This window comes from Chironomus tepperi, unplaced genomic scaffold (genome assembly GCF_022539635.2).
Source record: "Chironomus tepperi strain 1889 unplaced genomic scaffold, CSIRO-AGI_Ctep_v1 contig_298, whole genome shotgun sequence".
Lineage (NCBI taxonomy): Eukaryota > Metazoa > Arthropoda > Insecta > Diptera > Chironomidae > Chironomus > Chironomus tepperi.
In genome coordinates, this window is record NW_027226420.1 from 3,377,028 (window position 1) to 3,402,963 (window position 25,936).

General features: G+C 31.8%; 1 protein-coding gene across 1 annotated transcript in view; it reads right to left on the minus strand.

Annotated features, from left to right (window-relative positions):
• LOC139092221 (uro-adherence factor A) overlaps nt 1-25,936 on the minus strand; it is a 70,329-nt gene that overhangs the window by 14,706 nt on the left and 29,687 nt on the right. The window contains exon 2 of the mRNA XM_070642547.1: nt 20,641-22,063. Coding sequence (XP_070498648.1) covers nt 20,641-21,388 — 748 coding nt within the window. The 5' untranslated portion in view covers nt 21,389-22,063. The remainder of the gene's footprint in view (nt 1-20,640; nt 22,064-25,936) is intronic.

The window sequence follows — 25,936 nt, forward strand, 5'->3', positions numbered from 1 at the left end:
AATAAATGTGCAAATTTATTTATGACACTTGAAAGAAAGGAAGGGAATTATTGGAATAAGTTATCATATCTAAGTTGATCTTAAGCGCATTTTTGTCCAAATAAAGGAATTTATAATTTATTATATTTGAGACAAGCTTAATCGTGTATTTATTGAGATCGAGGTTTTTGGCTTGTTTATACATGCGAAGACAAATTTGAGAAACGTGCTGAAAATTATTTAAATAAATATTTTCGAAATTTTTGCGTAGTTGACATGTGGATGTGTACTTAGGTGATTATTGGGAATTTATATGGTAAATATAGTTTTAGTTGTGGAATTTTTGAATAGTAAATTAAGGCTGATTCTGGGAATTTTTGTTGTTAAAAATTCCTGAGACTTATTCAGTTTTAAGCTAATTTTTAATAGCTGTCAATCTTAAAAATCAGATTTCGAAATCAATTTGAGACTGACTTTTCTATACGAAAATCCGAGGTATCTTCAAGCATACCCCGGGTGATGGGTTCACCCCTTGAAAAACCTCTATGTCAATAACTAGACACTTTCGGAGCCTTTTTCCAGAACCTCACAGATAACTGCATTATGCAGTATCAGAATTGGGAGTATCAACCCATATTTAGACAAGTCTGTTGCTTCTATGGTTAGGCATCTAAGGCAGAATGATTCAAAAATGTAGAAGTCATGAGTTCGATTCTTATTATGAATACTTTATCGCAATATTGCAAGCGAATTTCGGGATCTGTCTTAGATTCTGAAACTAAGTAAGTATGTGGTTCGAATCTTTACTCTGAATATGTCTTGGATTCTCAAACCATGTTTATAGTTCGAATCCTACTATGGAGTTGACTAAGATTCCGAAACTGAATTTGTAGTTCGAATCCTACATCGAGCTATTAAGTCTCTTAACTCGAGCAGCACACTGCGCCTTAAAAATTGATCGAAATCTGCTTGCATAGTTCCATTAGGGCAACTTTGCACATTACATTTAATACGACGACTTATCGATACCCAGCGAGCACATTCTGCTTTTCGGGAAGATCACTTCATATTTATACAGATGCAAGACGTCAGTTTATTTAATAACCCAAACTTTTTCAATATTTTATTAATCATTAATTCATAAAGATTTTATTTCTCAATATTTTATGACCTAAACTTTAAACTAAGAATATTATTATTATTTCAAGTTTCTAATGCAACAATCCTTGAGCTATCTGAATCCATCCATAAAACTCAACTCATCAAAATACATTTAAAGGTCGCGGATCATTTGTCTTCCGTTAATTATTATTTTATTATTTAATAACTAATTACCATTAATTAATTTCAAATCTAAGCAGAATGTTGTGTACAGCCGAGCAGCACCATGTGTTTAGCAGGGTATGGCTTGTTGCCGTATTAACGTTAAATTGCAAAGTTGCCCTGTTAGGGTTCTAATGGCTGAATTTGATCGCTCGGTGTCGCTCGGGACAATTCAACAAGTTCAATTCCTTATTTTTGGTGATTTACTTTACGTCTGTTTTTAAAAAGATCACCGGACATACAAAAAGATGCGCAATAAATTAATTAACATGTCAATATGATTTTTAATTACAACCTCATTTTTAGACATTTAATAACACTGACCATACTGCCTCTAAATCAACAAAGACAATCTGCAAATCAAATACATTTCCTATTATGGAATCGAGCTGAAATCATCAAATTCAATTGGCGTCGATGAATTATTAAGACGATGAACTTTAATTCATCATATAAAATTCATTTCAATAGACAATATAGGCACACTCGCATTGGATGTATACAAAAAATATGAACTGCGAAGTTTGACGCAAACTTTATCGCGCAAAAAATGGAATTGCCAATTCAATTGCTTTAATTGTTATGAAAATTACAATTTTTTTTTCTATATTGCTACTTTATGCCTATTATGCTAGATATGTCCATTTAGATAAAACTCTTTTTTTTCATCATAACTTTTCTTTGCCTGTTTTTGTTGCCATTTCATAAATTTAATTGGCATCGCAGTTAATAGACTTTTATCGACTAGACATCTGAAAGACACACAACGAGACATAAACTTACTAAAAGTGGAGAGTAAAGGCATTTTGATGCTGGTATGGATAACTAGAGCGCATTATTGCATAATTGCATGGAATGTTTTAACGGATTTTTGAAATTTGAATTTTAACGGATTTTTAGAATTCAAAATTTCTCAAATTTCGAGGTTTAAATTTAAATTTAGCAATTTTTCAACGGATTTTCTAAATTTGAAACTTAGAGAAAATCTAAAATCATTTTATTAATAATTAAAATTTAACAAAATTTGAATTTAACGGTTTTCTAAAATTCAAAATCTAACGGATTTTCAAAATTTGAATTTAACGGTTTTCAAAAATTCAAAATCTTAGGTATTGTTGAAAGAACCAAAACATCCAACTTCTCAATTCCACAACCAATTACCCAACAAAATGTCACCAAATCCGCATTACTCCCAGCAAAATTCATGCTAAACCAACAAATAACATAAAATAAGATACCGCTTGGACATTGAATACTTAGCAATAATCATCAACAATAACAATAATCATGCTATATTATACAATTGACTATTGAATCATCGCAATGTAATTTATCATTGATTTACCATAATTTCATGATTACAATGCAACAACAAAACACAATAAACCAAGCTACTTTGTTGCAGTTAAGTTATGCAAGGAGAGATAATTTGTAAATTATAGTAATCGTCTTTTTGTCGAGGAAATGTCTCGAAATATTCCTATTATTAATTGAAAATATCAACTATTATACGTAAAAAATCGATTGAATTGCTTAAATTTTGTTGTTTTTTTTTAATCAATTTGCCGGCTTTATTGGGAAAGATAATAAAAATTTATTTTTATTGCATGATTTTGTGTGAAATTTTTTGTGTCAAATGCTCATGGCTGTGTGACATGAAATTGCGAAAAATTATCAGTTAAGAAGTGGATTCGCTTGGTTTTTAAGTATTATTGCTGAAGATAGAGTAAGACGATATGTTTGATAATCTCAAGTGGTGCTTGAACCAAGCTTGAACTGGGTCAAAAAAGGTAAACATTGATATTTGATTATTTTTTATAGAATACTTTTTTAAGTCATCAACTTAGCATTGAAATGAGAAAACAAATCAATTTTGTAACTGCAAATTCAAAAAAATTGAAAAAAAGTCCGCCATTTTGGAAAATTTCAAAGTCAATTTTTGAGGTTATTTCTCAACAAAATTGATTTCAAATCATAAAATCGTATTTGCTCACTCATTTTAAAGAGAATTTCATCAAAAATTTTATCAATAAGCTCAAAACTGAAGAAAATTATGAGTTCAAACTTTCGAGGTGACAATCCCGCCATTTTGAAATTTTTTCAAATCTAATTTAACGGAATTCAACAAAATTCAAGCAAATCAATTTACAATAACATGATTCCATCTCTACCCATCAAATATCACATAACAAGCCTCAAAAATCAAAACAGTAAGACATTCCAAAACTATCTTTCCTTATGTTTACAGGTTATTAAAAACATCATGTAGCGAAAACACCTCTTTAATAATCAAAAACGCAGATGAGTCTTTATGTTTTGAAATTTAAATCATCTTGGTATTTCCAAAAATAGCAATAAAATATATCAAATGTGAGTCAGTCCACTGAACTTTATATAAAAATTGCTATTATTTAAAGATTAAAAACCGGTTTTTGTAAACAGTCCAGTTGTGACAGACTTTAAAGCAGTTAGTGACAAAATTGAAACATTTTCGAGGAAGATTTTGCAATTTTCTTCAAAATTAAGCTGAATAATGACTTGAAGTCAACAAATCTCAAGTTTTATGGCTGATCGTAACTCATATCATGTATACAGCTAGGAATAATCTACAAATAATTACAATTTCTCTCATATTTCTTGTTAAGAAGCTAAATCTTTACTTCTGGTGCTATAAAAACTGATCTTTAAATCAGTGCAATAAACAAGTTAATGCTGCAATTAGTTTTTTGAGCGATTTTAATGGGCATCAGCCGATACTGGCATTAATAATAAATCTACCTAATCTCTGCACAATAGTTATTCATGTAACATTAGTAATTAGCAATTTCTACTTTCGACACATTAGCTACACAATCCTCAAAACTAATTCGCAAAATTGATGGATCGGCACTGCCGATAATTATGTTTTCACTCAATGGCTGAAAATCACGCCTCTTAGTTTTCCAATCTTAATTTTTACATCAACTTCCTTATTTCTCAACCATTTATGATGTGATCGTTGAAAGATTTGCACTTCCTTATCATCGGCTTAAGCTTTGTATGTATTAGCAAAGCTCTAAAAATGTGGAGCAAGTAAGAAAGTCTTTTTTGGAGATGATCGATTGATTTTTTATGATTTCTGATGGATTTTACAATCAAAATCAAATTTCTATGGAAATAAGTATGAAAAATGACTTTTCATATGAAAATCCGCCATTTTAAAAATACCTAACCTCAAAATTTTGTAATTTACATTCAAGCAATTGAGATTTTTTCCATAAATTCTTATTTGCTCACTCATTTACTACTCAAAAACGTCAAATTTCCTTAAAATAACCCTCAAAGTACTAAAATATCACCACTTAAAGTATCGAGGTGAGAAATTTCTACTTTATTAATTTTTAATTCAATTCAAACCATATAACAACCGTTAAATTGACTTCCTTTCATCCTTTATAGATCATCAATGAAAAACAAATAAGTTTTACGTCTTTATGTCCATCGCAAGCATTTGCCGACAAAACAAAACCTAATATCAAGTTTCCATTTAAGTAAAAAAGTCGTTGATAGGTGACACTAACTGCATTCAATAATAATTATCGTCAAAAGACATATTTTCGCATATTAAAGACGACAGGCAAAGCAACTAGCTAAATATGATATTATTAAAAGTCAAGAGCATTGCTCACGTACGACAAAAAATAAAAAAAACGAGAGAAATATTGGAATATTTATTAAGTGTGTTCACTATTGACATCAATTGTAGAGCTATAGATAGTTGAATTAGCCTCAATATTTTTTCACATATATAAACACATAGTTTTTGCAGAGGGCATTAATATACACAGCCATAACTAGTTTTTAACTGCATTTTCTGAAAAAAAAAGTTTATTTTTAAAATTCACAGTCGATAGACAATCAGTTCAAGATTGCACTTTACATATACGTAAGAAAAACTGTTGCTTTCAATGGAATTTGTAAGTGCTCTATCCAGTCTGTGCTCGAAAGATCATGATTTCTGACACTAGCTGGCTTGTCATTTACACCATAAAAATGAACAAAAGGTTTTAATTTCCAAATTCCGTGAAAATTTCAAAATTTTAAATTTTCACACAAACATAAAAGCTCAATTTAATTAGTTCCACATAAAATGAACATGAATTTATTGTTCATGCTTTTAATAATGCTCACGAGCTACACTTAAGTTTGTGCTAATATGATCAATGCATTGTCAAAATGACTTTTTTCGTAATTTTCGATCATGGGGAGATTGGTTGAATGACCTGTCGAAATTACAATATGCTGATGACATTGAATGGAGATTTATTTGAGAAAGAAATTGTTTTTTTTTGGACTTTTTAAAAGGTTTTGGACACAAACATCACGAGTTTGAGTTTGAAATAGCCTCTGTTTATTCATAGATTTCGATCACTACTTGATTTGAATTTTTAAATGCTGAATTTCGAAATTTTGAATTTTATATTCAGTGTTAACATTCATTTTTAATTTTTATGTAAAATTTTTCGATTTCGAAATTAAAGTTTCATTTTCGAAATTAATTTTTCACTTTCGAAATCGATATTTCAATTTCGAAATTGAATTTTCATCTTGAAAATTGAAATTTTCACCTTCAAAACTGAAATTTCACTTTCGAATTTGAATTTTTGCTTTTGAAATCGATATTTCAATTTCGAAATTGAATTTTCATTTTCGAAATTAAAGTTTTCACTTTCGAAATTGAATTTTCACTTTCAAAATTGAATTTTCACTTTCAAAATTGAATATTTGAATTTCGAAATTGAATTTTCATATTCAAAATTGAAATTTTCACTTTCGAAATTGAAATTATCGCTTTCAAAACTGAAATTTTACTTTCGAAATTAAAGTTTTCATTTTCGAAATTAAAATTTCACTTTCGAAAATCAAATTTTAAAATTTAAAAATTGAATTTTTACTTTTAAAATTGAAATTTCACTTTTGAAATTGAAATTTTCACTTTCGAAATTGAAATATTCACTTTCGAAAATCAAATTAGAATTTGAATTTCATTTTACAAATCTTTAGGAAGTTTAGATTTTTTTTAATAATGTCTATTATTTCCACTTTCAATTTAAATCCCACGAAACTCAACTATACCATCGACCGTTTTGTAATTTTATCCACTATTTGCATCAAATATTTATGAATCGAAATTCCAAACCAAAACATTCAGATTTCTTCATACTTTATACGCTTTTGATTATTACCAGATAATACATATTCATTCACATATTCGCCACATATTTACTGCAAAAATAGCAAATAATAAGAAAGAAAAGAAAAATAAAAAATAAAAACTTTCACTTATGCGATGGAACATTGTTTCAAGTGAACGAGACACACAAACGAAATGGAAAATAATGAATAAAAAAAAATACTTTTGTGTGCCTTACCATGCCTTAGGTAATTACATCATTTGATCTCATAGAGTACACATGTGAGATGCATGCAACTAATGACCGTAAATGGCTCGAACATAGACCCCGTGACTGTCTTATTCGATTTGCTGGATCAACAACAATAAAGCAAACTGTCTACAAGGTGATGTGATTGGTGATGCAGACGATTGAGTTGGAGATAATGAGAGGTAAAAGTGCTTTATGCACTAAAAAATCATCAAAACTGCTTCAAGTTTAAATGAATTATAAACCAAAAGTTGTAACGGCTTTTTAAATTTTGAATTAATTTGTAAAATTGATAATTTTTTATGCTCCACTTCGAAAAGTTTTTTGCCAATTATTCGATAAGTTCAGCTTGTTTCAATCCAAAATCAGTTCAATTTTGATCAAAAAGATGGCAAAAATAATCTGCAACAAATTTTTGTCTCATTAAATTCGATTTGAAGCGCGAAAAAGTCTTTCTAACCTAAAAGTTAAATGATCTATCGCTTTCTTTTGCTGAATTAAATGATCCATGCATCAAATGAGACAAAATGACTTCCACAAAATCCCATTATTCATAAGAAACGCTCTCAAAAGCTAAAAACTAGAGAAATAAGTCACTGAAGCATAAAAAGAAATATCCAAAAAGAGAAAAGTAGTCATTAGATAACCATAAGCGACGACGTCTACAATTGAGTATGGAAAAATGTCAACCGGTGTTCGAAATTGATCCATCAAACAAAAAAACATTCAACAGCATTGAAAATCGAGAAAGCCCTCATGGCATATGCGACTTGAGAGCTTAAGTAAACAAAAATATATTTGAATGAAAAATACTCAAGACAAAATTAAAATTTTTCATTAATTAATGCTCTCCACTGTCAGTCAATCAGTTGTTGTTTTACGAATCAGGTTACATGAGACACCAGCGACATTGATTGGTTTATTGCACAATTTTCTATACCTTTATGTGGACAGTGCTGCTATGCTATTTTGGCATGATCTGAATGAGTTTGCAGTTTCTTTGAGAATACTTTAGTGTACTTATTGAGGATTAGATGGTAATTTAGTGAAATTTTGAGGTTATTTGGGAGAATTGTCAAGGATTTTGATAATAAAGGCTGATTTATTGATTATAGATTGAAGTTTAAGGCAATTTGGCTCTTTTGGCATTGAGTTTTTTGAAAAAATTGATTTTCGAATTTTTCGAAATTGATTTTCGAATTTTCGAAATTGAATTTCGAATTTTTTTAAATCATATTTTGCACTTCTCAAACATAAATTTTAAATTTCTCACAATTTAATTTCGAATTTCTCAATATTAAATTTCGAATTTTTCGAAAATCAATTTCGAATTTTCGAAATTCAGAAATTAACGACCATTCGACCATTTTCAGTTTGTAAACCCCAAGAATCATAACAATCGATCTGAAAATTCCGCAACAATGCTTTTTTAAATTCTCTATAACTTCACTCAACTGCCTCATACACCCATTGTTCACCACAGCTCTAAATTTAACAGTCTAAAAAGCATTATTTGGCAATATAATTCCATTAGAAATGTGCAGCATAACCTCTCACATTGTAATAGTTAATTGAGCTTCTGTGGCTTTTAAAATATCATTAAACTCGAGACATTATGGAATGTACTTCAAATCTTGATATTATACATGAGAAAAAAAAATGTCGCCCATGCAGGAACAAAAGTTTATACTTAATAATGGTGGGTATGGAACTAACTATAATTTCATTACAATTGCAATTATTCAATTAATCTTCCGTTAACTTTCGCGAATGCTATTTCTTCATAAATACATACATATGGTGAGTGCAGTCTCATTGTATAAGAATGTTACTGATGCATGCACTTCTGTTGTGCATTAACATGCCGGCTACCAATTCTACAATGTGCTTCCATTTTTATAGTTATACAATATTAAATTTCGGTTATATCCAGTTATAACGTAATAACTTTTTTTGGCAGTCATCAATTGAGCATTAACGAAAACAAATTACGTCGATTATGAGCATGATGGAGATAATTTACACTATTCGTGCACGTAAGAAAGTTTTAAAAGAAAGTGAAAAAAGGCACACAAAAAAGGAGATTTTTACGGATAAACCCAGCAAGTTCAGGTACTGTACGCGATGTTGTAATATGTAATTATTATTTAATTTATAATTCCTTGATTAATCGATTATGTCAAGTCTCACATTTGTGGAGGATATTTGTATGGAAGTGAGATAATACTGTCTGTGATATGGTAGGAGGTGTCGGTGATGTGTCCGCGATATGTTATGCAATGGCTAAGTCAGCGTTGTCCAAAAGGTGTAAAGTCTAAATTTTTTCGGAAATGCCATGAATAGCACGCATTATGCGGTGTCAGTAGTGGATTATCACCAAGGTATGCCGTGGCATAAAGAAGGTTGGACAAGACCAGACTAGGTGCAAGAGTTAAAAACAATGCATGGGTAAGTATAACTCGGTACACCTAAGGATTTGGTGGATTACTGTGGATGACAATGACTAAAGGTGAAGGATCCAGAAGAGGAGGAGAGGAGTAGGTGGTTCAGGTTCAATGTCTCAGAAGAGTCAAAAATGTAAATAATTAAGATTCGAACCCAAGACTATCAACATAATTCTACTCAAAACCTGAAGTATCATCCACTAAACTACTGAACACCTTCAACCTGTAACTCGCAATAGTTCGCATATATGTGTCGCAACACACCAGCTTATCAAAAATACCAGATTTGTTTACAAACAAAAAATTATTATTTTATTACTCTAAATGTCTACAGTCACGAATTCCCATGATGATATGGAATTTTCAAGATTATGAAATTTTGTTTGTAGATGTTTACATTTGGCTTGGTGATCTTCGACAGCGAAAATAGAAAGTAATTTCATTATTTGATGAGATTATTTGCCCAATTTTTTGCGTCACATAAAATTGACTTGCTGTACATACTGATTGTATTTTGATGGGAATATCTTTATTAGCGTGATTTGTTGACATTTGGGTGTGTGGGGTGTTGATATTTGAGTTTTGTCTGACTGTCAGAGATGAAATATCATTTTGAAGGGGCATGAAACTAAGAAATACTGATGAAAGGGGTGTAAAACTATGAAATTTTGATAGAAAAGGGTGTGAAACTAAGATGTTTTTGGAACAAAGGGGTTTAAAACTAAAGTTGAACTAAAAATAACAAATCTATGTGAAAAAAAGGTATGAAACTAAGAAATACTAACGAAAGGGGTGTGAAACTATGAAAATTTAGAAGAAAGGGGTGTGAAACTAAGAATTTTATAGAACAAAAGGTTTTAAAAACTTTGATAGAACTAAAAATAGCAAAAATTATAGAAAAAGGGTTTGAAACTATGAATATTTTAAAGAAAAGGGGTATTAAACTACGAAAAATCAAGGAAAAGGATTTAAAACAATGCAAGTATTTTGCTATAGTCCATAAAATCCAACCATATTGTAAATGCGCCCTAAAATTTCCCATATCCACGTCCATTTCCCATCAATCTCCGTACATATTTACCAGCAACTGTAATGTGAGTACGAAAAAAAATAGCAAGCAAATATTTGAATTAAAAAAGAAAGTTGAGGACGTGACATTTTTTTCTGTTCAGTCTACTGATTCAAAAATGTCTTTGTGATTTTTTTCGGTCGCAACATACTTTTTACTGCTGTTCAAAAAATACGTATGACAAGTTGATGGCATCAAGCTACCATGTTCATGTTAATATCATCATTTTCTAATTTTTTAACGCAAACATAATTAAATTCATTGAGCGGCACATGCCAAAAATTTGTACTAATCATCATTTTATATTCTGATGTAATTTTCATCTACGCTCTTTCACTTTTTTTGTTGCTGCTCACTCGATTGACTCGATTCCAATTTTTTTTTTGTTATAATGCGAAAAAATATCCAATTAACATTTTTGTGCACAAAAGAAAGTTCAAAACTTTTTACTTCCATCGTTTTTCCCATTTTTTTTAACGATGAAATTTTTCACGTTAAATGTTTTGTAGACTTCACAGTTTTAATTTTGGATGTCTATTTTTGAATTAATCGCTTGTTAAATTACACTTTCATACACTCTTTTTATAGGCAATACTTTACTCTTTTTTAACTAATTTTAAGAATTTTTGGAATTTTTAAAACGCTTTAAATGTGAAAATAAAGCTTAATGAATGACTTAACTGTCTGTCTGTCATTTCAAATAATTTAGAACCGTTAAAATTCTTCAAATATTTTGTGACAGTTAAAATTTTTTAAATATTTTGTGATTGTTTCATTTTTCAAATATTTTGTAGCCGTTAGAATTTTTCAAATTTTTTATGACCGTTGAAATTTTTTAAATATTTTGCGACTGTCGAATTTTTCAAATATTTTCGGTCACACCGTTGAATTTTTCAAATATTTTGTGACCGTTGAATTTTTCAAATCTTTTATAACAGTTAAATTTTTTTCAAATGTTCGATATTTTCCAAATTTCTTTTTCTATTTAAGAATTTCACCAATTTCACCTCAAAAACTCAACAAAATCACCAATTGTGTCTCAAAAACTGAACAAGTTCACCAATTTCACCTCAAAAATTCAACAAATTTACCACTTTCATTCTAAAAATTCAACAAATTTACCAATTTCACCACAAGAACAAAACAAACTGCGTTTAAATCGATTACCAAACAGCTACGTCTACTATTTGTTTGCTTCACCTACCTCACGGTTCTCTCATTAAGTAGCCCATCATGGCATGAAGATTGAGTTATCAATTTGAAGATGTATATTTATTTTTATTTTTTTGGAACCGCTAAGCTATTTGTTCTGTTGAAAATGATGGAAATTATGAGCAAACATCTAAAATTTCGTTTGAGGTTATTTGAGTGAAAATTTACTTTTAAATCAGCAAAAGATTGCTGTGATAATTTTTGTGTGGAATTTCAGCAAAAGGTGTCAAGTCTTTCTGTCATAAATTGTATGATTATTGATGCTTAAAAGTGTTTTTGCATGAATATTCAGTGAGGAATAAATCAAATTACAGCTGGAAATAAACAGTTCAAGTGTTTTTGAAATTGTCACGATTATCCGTGCCTGAATTGTAAAAATTACTTAAAATTCCACTTGACTGGATGTTTACGAAGTGAAGTTATTGAAGCATTGGGTCAAAATCCAGTTAAAGAGTCAATTCAGTAGACAATATCCAGTTCTAATCTCATCTCATTGACTAGATTTAACCCAAATAAAAACAATAGCTTAAATTCTTAATTCTAACTTGGATTTTAATTTTTTAAAAACAAAAAACTCTTAAATCCACCGTAACAGTACACGATTATCATTAATCAAAGACTTGAATGATCCATTCTAAATTACCGTTTCAACTTTTTTTATTGCCAAAAACACTTAAAACAAAAAAAATATCAAACAATTTATCAAGAAATGATTGCGTGAAGATGACTAAACAATTTGCAATCAGACATTCTTAATTCTCGATCATTCTCAACTGTAATTAAAATTTTTTCACCGCTTAGTTATCAATCAGGCTTGGGCATTAAATGATTTTTATCGAATTTGTTCGTTTGAATCAATGAATGAAGTCATGAGATTGTTAATGAATTGGAGTTATCAGAAGTGGTGAATTTGTTGACTTTTTGTGGTGAATTTGTTGACTTTTGTGGTAAGTTTGGTGACTTTTGTGGTGGGTTTGTTAAATTTTGATGAACTTTTTAAGTGAAATTGACAAACTTTTAAGTAAAATTAGTAAATTTGTTTAGTTTTAAGGTGAAAATGGAGAACTTATAAAATTTTTCAAGTTATATTGGTGAATTTATTGAACTTTTTAGGTGAAAAGGGTGAATTTGATCAATATTAATATAGAATTGGTGTATTTGTTGAGTTTTGAGGTAAAATTGGTGAATTTGTTGACTTTTCAAATCTTGAGGTACAATTGTTGAATTGAAATGGTGAATATGGTGAATATGGTGAATATGGTGAATATGTTGAATTTGTTCAAATTTTAGAAAAAATTTAAAATTCAAACTTTTGCATTAAAAATACAAAAATTACTGTAAATTCAACTGCATTATCTCCACCAAACCGCCAACAAACTTTCGCTAATGAAAAAAACTCCAAGAATGTTAATTTTAAATTCCATCAAACGTTTGATCTTCACGCGAAAACTTAATTCATTAAAAGCATTGAACATGAAAATTGCATGAGAATCTCTTTTCACTCTCTTAACTCTTTGTCTTCTATGCATTAATTTCACAAACTTATAATTCTATTGTTTTTAATTGCTTTCCATAATTAACCCGCCCTTTTCTAGAAGTTCACATATGTCTTAAAAGTCAACATGTGAGGCAAATAGCTAAAGAATCATTGTGCATGATCTTCAGGTTATCGTGATTGAATATTTTTACATCATCATCAGACTAATTGTCATGTACAATGTCATGACAATAATCAGATATGAATTGCGATAATGCACACAATTTCTTTTCCTTATAATTAACTTAAAAAGTAGCAAAAATAATTTAATTTAACTGTGCTGTGCTGCCTTTTTTTTCGTTGGTTTGTTATATAACTTTATTACATTTCTCAGAGGCTTAATGCCGCGCGCACATATAAATTCCGGGAAATTTTCTTTACTCTTAAACGATTAAACGTGATATGCATTAATTCTCAACTGTGCATTTCTTTATGCCTCGTCTCAAATGTGACTCTCTTTATTTTCACATGAAACTAATAGTGTCATTATATAGCTTACATGCAAGTACACAAAATAAGTAAGGAAATTGAATTTTTTGTGAGAATTACGAGACCAAATTGCCTAACATTAATAACGTGACATATGTAAATTATTTATAATTTTTTGTGAGTCAAGTGACGGTCAGATGGCAAGTCGCAATTTAAATACAAATGATCAATTTGTCATGCAAAAAAATTTTGTTGAGCACGTAGTTAGAAAGGTCAGGATGAATTAGAGAGACATCGAGCTATTGTGTGACTGCAATTTGCTGAGATTGGCATTCTGGAAATTCCTGAGATTTAATGACTTGTTCGTTGTGTAATCATTGAAAAATTGCATAAATTGTTTCATTTTCTTGGAAAATTTGCTTCATTTTGTTTATAACGGTCATTTGGAATTTGAATTTCTAGAACTTTACAAATTAATTTGTATGGTTTTGTAGATTTTCATTCAATTTGTTCGTAACGGTCATTTACAATTTGAATTTTAGAACCTTACAACTGAATTTGTATGGTTTTGAGAATTTCCTTCAGTTTGTCGTGAAAGTAAACAAAATTTAGTCGTAATTCTTGAAAAAACCTTAATTTAAAGCCAATAAACCAAAGTAAGCATAGAATTAAGTAACCAAAACTTCAATCAAACTCATTACAGCCCAATCTGACTCAACTTCCTCAACATTTCTTCCTCAAACTCAAGATTCCACAAAAAACGTCAAGTTATTATCAAGAAAGAGACATGAAGAAACAATTCACCGTTTTTGTGCACAGCTTATTGTTCATAATTAAACATAAAATGCAGTTTTTCAGCTAGTGTTGCGCTGTGCAATTAAATTGTAATGTCTGTTGAACATTTCCAACGGCAGTTAACAATTAGTCATCATGCTGATTTAATTAATCGTAGATTAAAAGAAGAATTATGCACTAATGGCAATGAGTAATGCGCTTTATCAAAAAAGCATCATCTGTTGAGAAATCTACCGTATGTATAGGATTTATAAGCACCAAGCACATGCAAGATATGTGAGACCCAACAGTAAGACAATTTCTCGCTATCTAAATTCTACATTTGTACAATAAACTTGGCATAATACAATGACAGCATGGGAGAAGTGCAGCATAAAAGCAAAAATGCAAAATCAACATGTCCACTGCATTTATTATTTTTCAGGAATTAAGGCATTGTACATCAATGGCAATTATACATATCAAGATCTTCATGATCATCTCTGAAAGGCGGTGAGATGGAAACAAAATCAATACACAAACAATACTTAATGTCATTCATCGATTGCTCGATTAAATGCTTCTGATATTTCGCGGAATTGCCGCTTGGCTTGCATCAATCAAACTTAAAAGTTGCATAAATTGACTTTTTGGATATTGATTAATGTCACAGACTGATTTAATGATTCATTTAAACATGGCGATTTCGTTGGAAGTAAGTTTGTGGAGTCATGTAATTACTATGGTGAGTGGATTGGGATGGCTTTAAGTATAGTTGGGATTTAGGGTCGAGTACATGGAAGGAAGGTGTTCACAGAGACATTAGACAGCCATAGGGCCAGTTTTAAGCGGCATCTGAAGGAGACCATGGTTCACAGTTGATCTGTACGGCAAGCGAAGTGTAGGTTCGAGTGCCGTACTCAAAATCATTAGCACTGCTAGGTATTACATCAAAATCTTAAAATTCACAAAGGATATCCTCCAAAATACATTGTAAAGTATCATTACTCCGTTAATTCCAAAGTAAATTGACTCTACCATCAAAATAATGCAATCAAGTCCAATTTTCACCAGCCCGAAAAGAATTAACATCCATGATCTACAACGCAATTCAATTCTACTTGTGGTAGCAATTAACACAAATTTTTTGACATGACAATTTTTAGTCACGAGCATTTAACGATAAAAGTCATTTGACCATAACCAAAAATCTGTGTATATGCTGATTCTGTAAACACAATTATACACTGACTGCCCAAATCAGGCAAAGTTGATATGCTAACAGTAGCAATTATCAATCAACCGTTAAATTCGATAATTATCAGTGACACTCTGTGAAAATTAGCGTAATCAACTGCATCAGTTTCAGTCGTCAGACCCGCTAAAAAATTGCATCAACAAATTGGACAATTTGCGCATATAACTGTATATCCAGCACATTAAAAGAATGCAGCACACAAAAAAAAAATTTAAAAGTCAAATAAGAGACGCATTTATTGTCACACTTAAAAGCATCGCTGCATCCTCTCTCATTGGACATTGAATTGGAGTCATTTGAAAGTCATAATATGGTAAAATGCAAGAAGTAACGAAAAAAAAAGAAGGCAAAACTGTCAATGAACTCAGTTGGGTAAATATTAACATATTGTAAATATTTTTACACACAGATGAGGGACATTGAGGATTGATATTGACCGCGTAAATTGTATGAGGGATGTTTGGGAGTTGATGTCTTTGGATATGTTGAGGTTTTGGATGGTTACCTTGGGTGATCAGAGAGGATACACACTTTTTGATAAATTGGGACATTTTGGAGCTTTGTCGAGACAGAGTAGCAATAATTAACAGTACAGTAAGGTCCTGGACAAAATACAGCACCTAACTGTTCTACACCTGACTAAGTTAAATCACTGGACTCATTGTGGAATTGTATTAATGTATTAGAATGATTGCTCAGATAAGGAAAGTCATCCAGTGGCCAATTGGTTGAAATATCCAGTAGATGTGGGTTCGAATCTCAGTTCTATTTCTAATTATTCCACTCAATTCAGAATTAGTCTACTGATAGAGACGGTGCAGCATTTGCATTTGGTATTGATAACTGAGAAATGTCGATTTATGGACCTGCAAAAGAAGGTGAAGTATACTGATGTAGGCATAATTGTGAACTTTATCAGCTTTTACAGGATGCTGATTTTGTCACTGTTCTTCGTGTGAATCGTTTGAGATGGGCAGGTCATGTGACCAGACGACCATAGGATGCCCCGGTAAGTAAGTAAGTAAAGTAATTGGCAAAGGGCAGCCAGCAATCGACGTCAGACGTGAACTAAAAGAGTATTTGGATTGCTGTTGATCTGTATGGACAACGAAGTACAGTAAGTACTCAATTCAGAAATATATCAAGGATGTTAAGGACTATTTAAGTAAATCATTGTGAATCTCAAGGAAGTTGAGGTTCAAATCCTAAAAGAAAAGTCGCCAGATACCCCAGGCAACAGCCATGGAACATTATGCTGCAGACATCACAATTCAACAATCCCTTCCTTTACATCTCGCAAAACCAAAAGAATTTAAAATTTAAATTCCGTTTGAAAAAGAATGGAAGCGCGCACGCCGATCCAATGTTATTCTTATTATATCGCTTATGTTGGAAGTAAAATGAAAGAACTAAATGGTGCGCAGCAGAGCTCAACTCAATTTCAAAAGAGAATATTGCATAATTTGATGCTGTTTTTCACTATTACTGTTCATTTCAACGCCAATCGATTCTAATGCTACACATTTCTTTGCCTTCTTTTTATTATTTGATGTAATTTTTATTCCAATTCGATTATCGCTCGCGAGCAACACATTCTTGTGATTGAATTCGAGAATTATGAAAGAAAATGCCGTTTTCTAGTTGGAAACTACTCAGCATGTATGCACGTGTGTAAAAAAGTGAGATGATGGCTTGAAATAAAGGAATTCTATTCATTCAATAAATTCACGTTAGTGTCTCTATAAGAAAAGAAAAAATTCTTCATTCTAGCCTATATATAGTCAGGCAGAGATTATGCCACGAGCTCATCGTCATTAATTTAATTTAAAGTTTTGTAGCATGAAACGTAAACATAGCGCAAAATACTGCGGGCGCTATTGAGCTATATTTTTTGTTGCTGCTAAGTATCTACTCGTGGGCTTACAATTTACTGTAATTTAGAAAAAAAGGTAATTTTTTGCATAATTACTTCCTTCTCTAAATAAATTGAAACTATTTTAACTACCATCATTTTTATGAGATATAAATTATTATTTCTTAATAAACATTTGTTCTCATTTTTACGTCAGAATGATCATCTGGAATGTGCTATTAATCAAAATATTTAGAAGGGAATTTCATTAGTGTAGTTAAGTGCTGGAATTTTGATTAGATGAATAGAATGCAGTTGAGATTCTAGAATTCTTAGAAGTTTTGTGTTCAGTGATGCGCTTTTGTATGTGTTAGGCTTGCTTTTTTAAAATATCTGGTTTTTAACGGTCAAAATAGATTTTGAAAATTTAACGGTCGAAAATTATTTGAATTTTTCAAGATTGTCAACTTATAATTTATTTGAATTTAAAATGAAATATTTTTAACGGTCAATCGATATTTTTAAATTTTTCAAGATTGCCAAAATGAAATCGATTTGAATTAATTTTTAACGGTCAAAATAATTTTGAATTTTAACGGTCGAAAAAAATTTGAATTTTTAATGACCAAGAATTTTTCAGTTTTCTGGCTTTATAAACATGCCTATAACATGTCTCCAGCCACAATTCAGCCTTAACATTTCTACCAACACCAAAATTTCCAATTAATCAATTTAAATCCAAAATAAATCAATTTCTCAGCCTTCAAAAATTTTTAACGATTTTCCCAAATTCAAACCAACTCACAACCCTCATCAAAGCAACCATGAGAAGAAAAAATTTACCATATTTGAGAATATTTCGCAATTTTATAAATAATCAGCGACACATTCATGCCAAAAATAGTCTCAAATGCATCAACAAAATGGCAAGACCTCATTCGAACAAATTTGGAGGAATTTAAATCACTTGATTTATGAGATTTTTACCATCACCTTTTCATCGACAGCAAGATTGAATGAAAACCAGATGTTTTGTTGAGTACATTCACTTAAAAAAAAAAGATCATCGCTTATGTCCATCATCATTATCATCAGAAATGAGCTAAAGATTTTTTGTGCGAAAAATGGAAAACTATTTGTCGAAGAAGAGAATTTACAGCTACTATGATTAATATAAAGCTATGGACCATATTCTTCTTCTCATCATGATGCTAGTTGGTTTATTAAATAAATAGCTCTTGTAAACCAGAACAACAATATTGAAGCTAGTATGGATGTGGTCACTCGTCATTGGCGGAAGCGCATTTTCCACGGTGCTCCTTTCGGTGCATCAATTAGTCTGGTTTTTTGTCAGGATGCCTATATAGGCTAATGTACATAATATATGGAACTAACCGCATTAAAAAAGAGTAAACTGGAGGAGGAATTGATAGACAGACAGACAGACGGACAGACAGACAGCTAAGCAGACAGACAGATAGACAGACAGACGGACAGGTAGACAGACAGACGAACAGATAGACTGACAGACTGACAGATAGAAAAACAGACAGACAGACGGACAATTAGACAAATTGATAGACAGATAGGCAGACAGTGGGACAGATAGACAGGCAGACGGACAGATATAACGACAGTCGGACGGATAGACAGACAGACAGTCCCTTTAGGAAAACGCGCTAAAAGTATATAAACAATAACAAAAAAATACATCCATTAATGATGATGTTAAATAAGAGATTTTTTGGAAGTGTAGAAGAGACAATTTAGTGATACAATAATAATTTTCGTGTCGGTGCTTATGGTGTTAAAATAACAATTGAACATTCAAAATAAAGTAGATTGAGCAATACAATGCGCGAGAAGCTCTTTACAGTTATGTTTTAGAATTGTTATTTTCTTTCAAGATTAAAGAATTTGAAATGCAAATTATGGGGGACTTGAAAATAAAAATATATATGTGTAGTGTAATGACTGGATGAGTAGCTCGTCAGCCATAACGATGGGCCGTCTTATGTAATTTGGATATGCCGTGATTGTTTTGAATGAGTTGTTTCTATTCTTGAGATGTTTTGAGGTTTAGTGAGGTATTTAAATTGTTAAAGTGTTGGATTTTAATTTGCTATTCTAGGCTGAATAGCTCGTGGATGACTACTAGCACTCTTAGAAGGAAGTTGTTGATAGAGACAGTATTGCACTTGGACCACTCAAACTCCTGATCAAACTCAATCGAATTCAACACAAACTAGCTCATTCCAAATAGCACAAATCGGATAGTCAATACAAGATACCAGATACACAAGATACACAATACCAGGCTAATGTGACTTTAGCATGGCGCTGGATTCATTGGCTCGGTTTAAACCCGACATCAAGATAGAGTTACCTCGATTTGTTTCTGGCATGATTCACAAATTCGCAAATTCGGTTTAAACCAATCAAGTCAGAGTCACGCCAGTTAGACTCCTGTATGGTGCATGATTATAGCAGAATCGATAGCTTTTAAATGATCTGGTTATTAAAGTTATGCATTCACTGGAATAAAGCTTAAGGCAGTCTAAGGATTCGAACCTATATTCCTTGACAAGACAATGCTTTAGTGCAGTGAGGTCCAAACTGTGTGACGCGGCATACCTAGGTGGTTAGACTCTCGACAGAAATCACTTATGGCATATGGTTCATAGTGGGTCGCGACACACAATTAGCACACCACTGCTTTAGAGCTTAATTGTCAGTATTCCCACTAAAATACTGAACTTAAAACTTGACTTAAATTCACTAATACCCAAGAACAACCCAAGAATTCCTCCAATTAACAGCCAATAAGCATCAACATATCCCCCGTAACATGATAACATCATTAGAAAATCCCTTCAAACCCAATTCATAACACTATTATCACTAACATTCTCACTAATCCTATAAATTCATCTAACAGCAACCGTGAAATGCATAAAGCATGATTATGAAGAAGGCAATAAAAAAGAAAATTATAAAAACATTGTAAATTACTCAGCACACAAGATTCTGAATCAATTTTAATGGATATTCCATTCTTACAATTGTTAAAATTTCATCAACACCGTTCTCAACAGCCTCAATTCGATAGTCGATATTGGTAAATGATTATTACAGAGCGTGGCCGTCTCAAATTCGACATTAGATTGTCGAAAAATTCGAACATTTCGAACTCAACTTATTTTAAATTGCAAATTTCCGTTACGAAGAAATATAAAAATAACGGTCAAAAAAAATTTGAATAAAAAATTTGAAAAAAATTAACGGTCATTTTTGAGAAAGCCACACTCTGGATTATTATATATCTAAATTTATAGCTCACCTTTTGCCCATCCCGTTAAAACATTGCCAAGATAAAGTACTTTATATTCTGGATCAGGCGGACTTATTTCAACACTACTATGATTCCGCCTTAACAATTTACCCAAACCTTTTGTTATGCTTTTAATTGCATTCTTATTTGTTGGCTTTTCCATCGGTGCACTACCCAACTCTAAACTGAGGTTCGATGTACTTGTACTTAAATTAACATTATGTTCACTTATTCTTAACACAAACTCCTCGTCACTTTCATTTGAACGATTTGAAAACTTTTCAGATACAGATTGTGACTTTTTAAGCTGTGGATTTGCACTTGTATTATTTTGTTCTGATTTTTTGGTATTATATGTATTGCCAAATAATCTAGCAATTGATGAACTTTTTATTAAACGCGGTCGATGATGATTTTGTTCATTTGATGACTTTCCGGTATCATCCGATGACTCCAATGACTTTTTTCGCAATGGAAAGTGAAATAAGTTGAGTCGTTCGAGTGCCGATATGTGCGATTTAACGGCCGTCTGTAATTCACATTCAACTGATGTCTTTTTAGCTTGCGATGTCTTTGGTGTGGTTTGATTATGATTATTATTATTATTTGTGCTGTTACGCATCAAAAATCCCTTCTTTAGGGGATTAAAGCTTTTACATGACACGCAAATTTCTTTTTTTGCTGGTGCTGCAGTCGATGTCTGTATAAAATCAACTTCGTCTTTCGACTCCTCCTTAGTTTCAACTTTCGAATCCATAATGCTATATTTTGTTGTTGCTGCTACTTCTATATACTTTTATTGGTGACTCTAAAAAATCTAAATTGAGGGCTCTGGCTGAATTAAAAATCCAAATCACGATGCATAGAGCTGGATTGGTGAAATTTTTTCAAGCTAATCAGTCAGTAGTGCGTGTGTGAGTGTATAGACGTATTTGTTCAATTGGGAATTGGACTGAATTTAATTATATTATTTTATCCATGTCAGCCTGCTTTATTGGTAGAATGTAAGAATATTCAATTGTAGCTAGTCGCGGGGCTCATAATCCGTTATTCAATTGAATGCGACATTGTTGAAATGTTGAAAAAGAAGTAATTTCTTTTGTCTTTTTGTGGTCGCGCTGCCTGCTCGGTCGTTAAGCTGAACTCATTTCTATTGCATTTGCATTTCGATGGACAATTTTGCAAGTTTGTGGCTATCGCGGAAAATTCAGTTTCCGGAATTCAAGTTTTTCCTTGTCTTAATTATGAGTTATAGTCAGCTGCCTTGAAATATCAGTTGGTACATACATTAATGTTGTGGCAATTAAAAATTATTAAACATTAAGTTTGTCTTGATGAAATAATTTTTGCTCATGACTGACTTGACTGAGTTTCACCAAACACCTTTATCGCTGATGCTCTTTTGTCTATAGATGTATGCTGCGCAATATATCTGCAAGTAAAATAAAGGTAAAAACATCCATAATTAATTTTTTTGTATTCATTAAAATTGTAAAGTAATAAAATAAATTAATTGTTGAACATGCGTAATGTGGGCTCTTTGTTGCTCGCGTCCAACAGTAGTAATGTACACAATTTGGAATGTAAATGATCATAATGGCCATATAATGTGTATTATTAGCTCACAATTTTTTTTTTTCATCAATTTTTGGACGTGTGAAGTGATTATAATTGAATTTATAGATTGGACAGTAATGTAGAATGGTAATTAGTATTGTTGGTAATGAGAGGGTTTGGATATGGAGATTTTGAGTATGGTGAGACTTAGATTTGTAGGAGTTTTGTGTCTCAGATTCTCTTGGGATTGCTGTGTGAGCAACGATGCGAAAGTGCTGGGATTTAGAAACTGGCAGAAGTTATCTAAAGACAGGTCCAGCTTTCATCGAATTCTAAATGCGGCGTTGGGTCCCCGTGCGCCTTCGTCAAGGAAGTAAGAAGTAGTAAGTTGTGCCCCGGAAGGCATGTGAGGGAGAAAAAGACGGAAAATAAGGACTCAAGTCGAGATAACTCAAGCACTTGACCAGATCTAATCGAATTTCAGATCTTGACTTGATCTTAGGGTCGGAACTCATCAAATCCAGTCAATTACTGAAGTCATGTCGACCTTAGTCGTGATTCTTCGCCTTTTCTACGCTGTGTCTCTACTTGATCTAATTTATGTTAGATTTGCAACAATTTGTAATTTTAAAAGCTTTATCGTAAATCTTTGCATACAAATGAGACTAAGACATGCGTTCAAATCCTAAACAGTACATATTTTCTATGGCATGTGCCTTTTGAGTGTATTTCTTGTATAAATTGTATCAAAATGTCATTTTGTCAGCATTTTAATCATCCTAGGATGACTTATTGTGAAAAACATGGCCTCAACTAAGAGATAGGCATGAGTTCGAATTCCAAAAAACACTTCTTAATCCCCAAAAGTTCATATTCATGTCTAATTCAGATTATCAACTCATTATACTTGGTATTGATTCTTAACAAGCTTTTAGCTACCTTCAAGCATCATCCAAGCAAGGCCATGTTTCAAAATTGACCTACACAGCCAGCAAAGTATCAAATTTATCACATGACATCACCCAAAAGCCACCAAAATTAAAGCAGACTTCAAGACTCGACTCCAAGGTCAAGAGTGCAAAATATCATCATAAAACCCCCCCATATGATTCCTCTCTTCATTGCAAAAGGAAGTAACAAAAAAAAATATTCAAACTTAATAGTCCATAAATCCAGCACAAAGATATTCAGATTTATAACATCGATAGCCATAAACAGCCATTAAAAAATTTTAATTCAATTCATATTTCCTTCCACAATGAAGTTGCTCTGGAATTTGTATTGGATATAAAGAATAATTTGCAATGTTAAGCATGTGGGAGCCATTAAGAAGTACAGTCGTAATTTACGACATGACTCTTAATTTTATTTCATACGCAAAATTGACACAAGTCTAGCATTACAACTGAGTCATTTACCCCAATTTTCTGGTATGACTTTTGGAGATTTTATCATTAATAATTGCATGACTTTTAGAGGAATAGGTGAAGCAAGTCATGCAATTACGCGCCCAAAAAAATGCGTAACTAGAACCATAAAATCATGTCAATGTCATAAGAATCTCAAATATTCCCTATTATGGACATGATTAATGAATTAGACCTTTTTATTACATCTGTTCCAGAGCAGCTTCTCAAATATTCCCTATTATGGACATGATTAATGAATTAGACCTTTTTATTACATCTGTTCCATATTTTTTCACTGAGCAGCTTCCCAGTTCCAATAAAATAATGATCAAAGTAATTCTCATTAATAAATAATTCAACACCTCCGTCGTCAATAGATTTAAATTGCAACACGTTTCCACTAAATCGATTTTATTTTCAGTTCTGTGATTTTTTTTAGCGAAAATTTTTAAAAGTCTTTATTATTTTTATGCTTTACGTCATCAGTAGTTGGTAGATTTGTACAGCACTTGGTCGTTAATTTTGTATTATTGTGCGAATAAATACTACAAAGAATAATAGTAGGAAGAAGAAGAAGAGGTATAGTCATGAGATATACGAAGACTTGAGCGCATTATGGATTTTGAAATGTTTGTTGTGATGTTTTGGAACTGCTTGAATTGAGAATTGGAAAGAAATTTTGATATTTGAATGGATGATCTTGCAATGTCTTCAAGGCAGATTCGCTTGAGCTATATTTATTAAATGGCTCGATACCTTTCCCAAATGAACCTTGGATATATTAATAGCAACTTACGCACTTAATCCTTGTACTTTCGTATTGACTTTATCTAGCTAATTTATTAATCAAATATGACTCAATTTCGGAAATCTCAAGGAATAGTTAATCTTTTGACTATATCTAGCAAATTTATCAGTCAAATATGACTCAATTTCGGAAATCTCAAGGAATAGGAAGTCATAAAATCCAAAATTCATCAACCAAGAACAAATTCAACTCGTATGACTTTATTTGCCATTATCAAGATCACCCCAAAAGCTTCAAGATCTCAGAAATGCTTCAAAATTTCTCAAAAATCCTTCAAGATCACCCAAAATGCTTCAACTCAACCATCTGTTGCCCAAAAAAAATTAAATACCACAAAACCAATAAAAAATTCAATAACTACCTTACTGCCGAAAAAAGATACAAAAAAAAATATCATGTGAGCTTTAAGGTAGTTCTTTCTTCCTTATGTTTACATAAAAAATTCTTTACTGCATGCCAAGTCTTTTGTTGTTTTTTTTTTTCAGCACGACCATAATTATGGATTTGACTTTTGATAATTATAAATTCAAATAATATTTATGTGCTAACAGCTAAGAATTCAACAATTCTCTTTTTTTATTGGGTATGCCCGAGGGACATGAAGCGACAGGGACATGTGAAACTCATGTGGCAATCATGTGGCATTCATGTGCCCGTGTGCATTCAAGTAGAACCCTGCATATGGCATCCATGTGTGTTCCATTCATGTGGCATTCATGTGGTACCCATGTGGCATCCAGTCTAGTCCATGTTGCCCATATGGCATTCCATGTTGTGTCCATGTGGCAGTCATGTGGTGCCCATGTGGCATTCATGTGGTGCCCATGTGGCATCCATGTGACATCCATGTGTAGTAGCAGAGTCATTCCAATAAAGGTGGCCAATAAAGCCCAATGATGTGACGTCCATGTGGTGGCCATGTGGCATTCATGTGGTGCCAATGTGGCATTCAAGTGAACCCATAAGGGACCCTTTCCGAGTTCAAATTCCAACAAATGCTATATTTGGCTGCCTACTTCAACTTAATGTTGCTCGGGGCATAATAAATCCTGTTCTTATTATTAATACAAGCAAAAAATTCTCGTTCTCAAGAATTTGACCAGCGTTGGGCGTTTTTTTAAGCATTTTTTTAACCTTTCAAAAGTAAAGTCATCGAGTACAAAGCAATTATTTCTCTTTTCATGGCAACAATAGTAATTGTGTTGGATCAATTATCGGAGATTTCACAAAATAGTCAAAATAATTCTCAACTATAACTATAGACTTTTTATTTTTTTTACGTTATAATTGTAATGATCCAAAGCACATAAAAAAAAGAAAAAGCAAGTACAAGTACAAGTTACAAATTGCCATCTATCGAAATGTATACGAGTCTTGCGAAAGATCAAGTCAGATATATAAAAAAAGACATCGTAATGCAATATGATTCGAATCATTAATTGACTGGGAGGAGGTAAGTTTTTATTGTGCATTTATATTATTTTTTTTTCGCGCGGTTTTTGATCATTTTGGAGGGCCTGTAGGAGGAACT